At 38.7% G+C, this 4,362-nt stretch overlaps 1 protein-coding gene across 1 annotated transcript; it reads right to left on the bottom strand.

The window, feature by feature from the left end:
- Positions 1-1,362: 1,362 nt before the first annotated feature.
- LOC138907518 (protein MAIN-LIKE 2-like) lies at positions 1,363-2,148 on the bottom strand. Its single transcript, XM_070198118.1, has one exon. The coding sequence runs from the start codon at positions 2,146-2,148 to the stop codon at positions 1,363-1,365; it is 786 nt and encodes a 261-aa protein (XP_070054219.1).
- Positions 2,149-4,362: the final 2,214 nt, after the last annotated feature.

Raw genomic sequence — 4,362 nt, 5'->3', positions numbered from 1 at the left:
TCAACAACAACCGTCGATGGCTCTAGACAATTAAGAAAATACTGATCACACTCTTGCAGCATAATGGTCATGCTCACGATCAACAATGGAGCTGACGGGGTCACCTGCGAAGTCCTGGTGACAGCTGAAGGCTGAATGACGGCATATCATGAGGAGCATCGTGTGGCTTAGGGTGTTCACCCGGCTGATCATCTCTAATATCCTCCACGGGTGCCTCAACACCCCTTTGCTGGGGACCCCGTCCTCGCCAATCACTATGACCACATGGGCCACCTCTTATTCTCTAGCCACGCCTGCCACATCCACCACGTTCAGGCTCCAGTGGTGGCCCACGATGGTACTCCTCAGGTGGAACATAAGAAACCTCGTATCCTAAGCGCCCACCCTCTCGCTCATGTCTCAATGTGTCAGTAGCAAGATCAGTAACCAGACGACGAAACACATGCAAAGTTGCTGCTCCCTCGCCTGTATGCTGTAGCATCTCTAGTCCCAACTGGTAGAACTGGTGTAAGCCAATAGCCTGCATAACATATACAATATTAATTATGTAAGGATAATGTAATGTTATAAGTAAGTATAACAAATAACATACCAGTGCCTCATGCCTCCCGGCGTATGGAATGTACCGACCACCAGCGCGATGAACGGGATTCCCGACGAGAAGTTAGGTAACGCTGCGATACCAACCCATGTACTCATGATCGCCCTCTATATAGTCAGATGGAGGGTATGGCCGAATCAGGCCATACCTCTGGTCCCAAACTTCAATCTGTGCCTCTAGCCAGTCCAAGTATGTCGGCTCAACCTTGCAACGATCATCCCACTGGTAATGTGTCATGTGCCAAGTGGGCGGAATAGGTACAAGCTGTTGGCGACCAAACTGGTGAAGGACTTGCTAGGTGGAATGATGCTCAACTATGTCGAGACATATCAGTGGGACGGAAGAGCTCCACATAGATCGGTCGTAGGAGTAATAATTTGGCAAACCACTTATGGGTGCATCGCTGTATGGCCTCCATACGGACTATTTATTAAACACAAGAATTGTGAGTAAACGCAACACATATCCAGCTAGGCTAAGTAAACTTAAATATATATATACCTGCGTACCTTCAAGTAAATCCAACAAATCCCTGAAATAAGGGAGATGATGTCGAGCCTCAACTTCACGGGCGTAGCCTCGCCTATTAACCCACCTCCAAGATAAAGGGAGAAACGGTGGAGGTGGTGCATCGGGAGATATCGGTGGCAGAGGTGGCTAGAACTGCAGGAACCGCTCTCAGGCCCAAACCTAATATAGACTATGGACATAAAATTTAAGGCATTGTTTACTATGTATGTTATAATCATGAAAAGGATGGACTATGTTTTTACCTGCAGCAACGGTAAAAATCCGGCAACGTCTCTCTGGGTGCTCATGCACGCCCGACACATTTGCCTATACAGGTAACCTAGAATAGCTGCACCCCAGCTGTAACCAGATAAATCATCTAGCCACTCTAGATTATGTAGAAATCGCAAGTTGGCTAGGTTTCCTGAAGTGTTCGGGAACAATATACCACCAAACATCAGCAGCATCAACAGTCTCGTGTGCCGATCGATATCCTCTGGCGGTGAATCATCCATAATCTCCACGCCCATCGCCACAAAATGTTGTCGAACGGGCCTCAGCTGCAATCGACTGACCCCACTCAATGCAGTCGGCTCTGCTGGCTGGAAACCGGTGAGCCGCTGTAACATATGAAGGTAATCCACTCCTGTATAGTCTCTAAGAGCATGCGGGTAAGATACAAGTATACCATCAACAGGCAGTACGAAAAGAACCTTCACGTCCTCAAGCGTGATGGTAGCCTCGCCGATGGGTATATGAAATGTGTGCGTCTCCGGTCGCCATCGCTCTATCAACGCCCAGTCGAACTTCAACTGGTCGATCTCTATGATCCTGTAGAAATCTGTACCCTCAAGGCGTCTAACTATACGGGGATGTAGTGGGTGGTCCTTAATGAACTCCCACATATCGTCTAAACATCTGGGGCGGAATGTTTGGGACAGACACTGCCCATCCCAGATTTGTGAAGACCTATGGTTGCCTTGTAGCAACAGTAGCTCTCGAGATGCAGGTCCGGGATGCACAAGGGAAACCTCCATGACGATGCCTGTAAATTGAACAATATTATTTAAAATATTTTTCTGTTTAATTGTTTAACATCTTTAAATATATTGAAATATCTTTTATATTAATATTTAATTGATATTTTTTCTATATTATTACTTAGGTTGATGCATTTTCTAGATTATTATTTTATATGTTACTTTCTTACATTATTTTATATGCTAGTTTATTATTTTATATGTTTGTTTCTTACTATGCTATTTTTAGGTGTAATAGAATTAAATAATTAATTTTCATAACTACACATGATATAACTAATAAGTATTCATATAAAAAAAAAATATTTTGACAAATTTTCTATATTATTATTTTTATGTTATTTTCTTACATTTATTAACTAAAATTCGAGAGGGTTTGTGTTTGAACTATTATTATTTTTTCCAGATATGTTTGGGGTTAACGGAGAATTAAATTATTAATTTCAATAACTAAAAAGATAATTAAGTAATTATCCATATAACAAATATTTAGGATAATAAATTTTCTATATTAATATTTCATGTGTTAGTTGGTTTTGTTTGAACTATCATCTTTTTAAGTTATTTTTGAATTATAATAGAATTTGTAATATCCCAGGCCATTAAAGAAGGGTAAGTAATTAATTAAAACAAACAAAAAATAAAATAAAATGAAATAAGAAACAAAGAAAGGATGTTAGTGGGCCTAGCCCTTCTGAAGACTAGTGGTGTGATATAAAGGACAAGAAAAGCTCTAATTAGAGAGGATTTGGGATTTAGGAACTTAAAATCTAGAAGAGGACTCATACGGGTAAAAGGAAAAGAAAGCAGAGAAAGGATTTGGTGGAAATCCTTTAGTCAATAAAAATCACAAAGGTTGCTGGTGCAGTCTTGGTACCGAAAAACTCACACCCAACTGGAAAAGAAATAGTATATTCTTGCGTCTCATCTAAGTGATAAGGTAATTACATGTATTCTTTCTTCTTTAGAAACACTATTATTGTATTTATATAATTCCTTATGGGACTGAATAGATATGTGGTTGGGATTGAATTAAGAGTTTAAAAGATAAAGTTAAGAAAATTTGGAGAAATTCATGAAACTTTTCATTGAATTAACTGGGTATATTATATGGATGGGTTGTATTTAATAGATTTTGAGTTGGTTTAAATTACCAATAGCAAGAGTGAGTATAAATTGACGAAGTAAGAGTCAAACGTGGAACCCAAGGGTGGGGTATTCTGAAATAGCTATGAATTAGCTTAAACAAGGAAATTAACACAAGATCGATGTTGATGTGGTTATAGATTGATTGAAGAAAGTCGTACAGATTGCTCGCGCTGACGAGTTGGGTATTTCGACATGAGTACTGTGAGTAGTAACCTTACCGCAAATTTGTGTTTCTACAACTAGCATGATTTACATATGATTTTAATATGAACATATTACCGTCTATTTTGAATTTGTATGTGAGACAAGTCCTTTACTTGATATGATACCACTATATTTATTTGAGGTTATTACAGTTATTTTGAATACTCTCATTGTTACTGAATATGTTTCACTGCTACTTGAGATAAGATTTATCGTTATCGAAACGAAATTACATGGTTTGATAAGAACTGAAATGCCCTATATTGTTTTAAAATATTTTCCTACGAGGATTTGCTGATTACAAAGACAAGAATGAATGGGAGGAGACTTTGAAGGCTCCCGTAGCTAACGGCGAGTTCGTTAGACCTGGTGCACCTTGTATTACCGATTACCGAGTACATTTATAACCATCGCTAGTGGGAAGATAGAACTAGCATACAATTAAGTTTTTTCTCGCGTAGGGACCTATAGTTATATTTGATTCCTTTCACGAAAGGGCCCACACAGTGATATAGATTACATGATCCTTTTCTGGAAACCTCCCAAATATAAAGATTTCTATGACACAGTATTTACTGAGTTTATTACTGAATTGTTAAATTGATTTTGTTACATGAAACACATGATGAAATTGATTATTATTACTGTTTTAAAAAGGGTATTTTATTTTGTGATTATTATACAAGCATGTTTTCTGACTTGTCCCCAATTAAAAAAGTGTTGGTTAAGTATTATTAATCACTGAGCTAGTGACTCACTCCCCGCTATTATTTTTATAGAAACAACAGTAGACGCATGCGAGGATTTCGTTAGTTAGAGTACATGAGTTGACAATTCCTGATGAGTCCCACATTTATT

Source organism: Nicotiana tomentosiformis, chromosome 1 (genome assembly GCF_000390325.3).
Source record: "Nicotiana tomentosiformis chromosome 1, ASM39032v3, whole genome shotgun sequence".
Lineage (NCBI taxonomy): Eukaryota > Viridiplantae > Streptophyta > Magnoliopsida > Solanales > Solanaceae > Nicotiana > Nicotiana tomentosiformis.
This window is presented reverse-complemented; position numbering and strand designations above follow the sequence as displayed.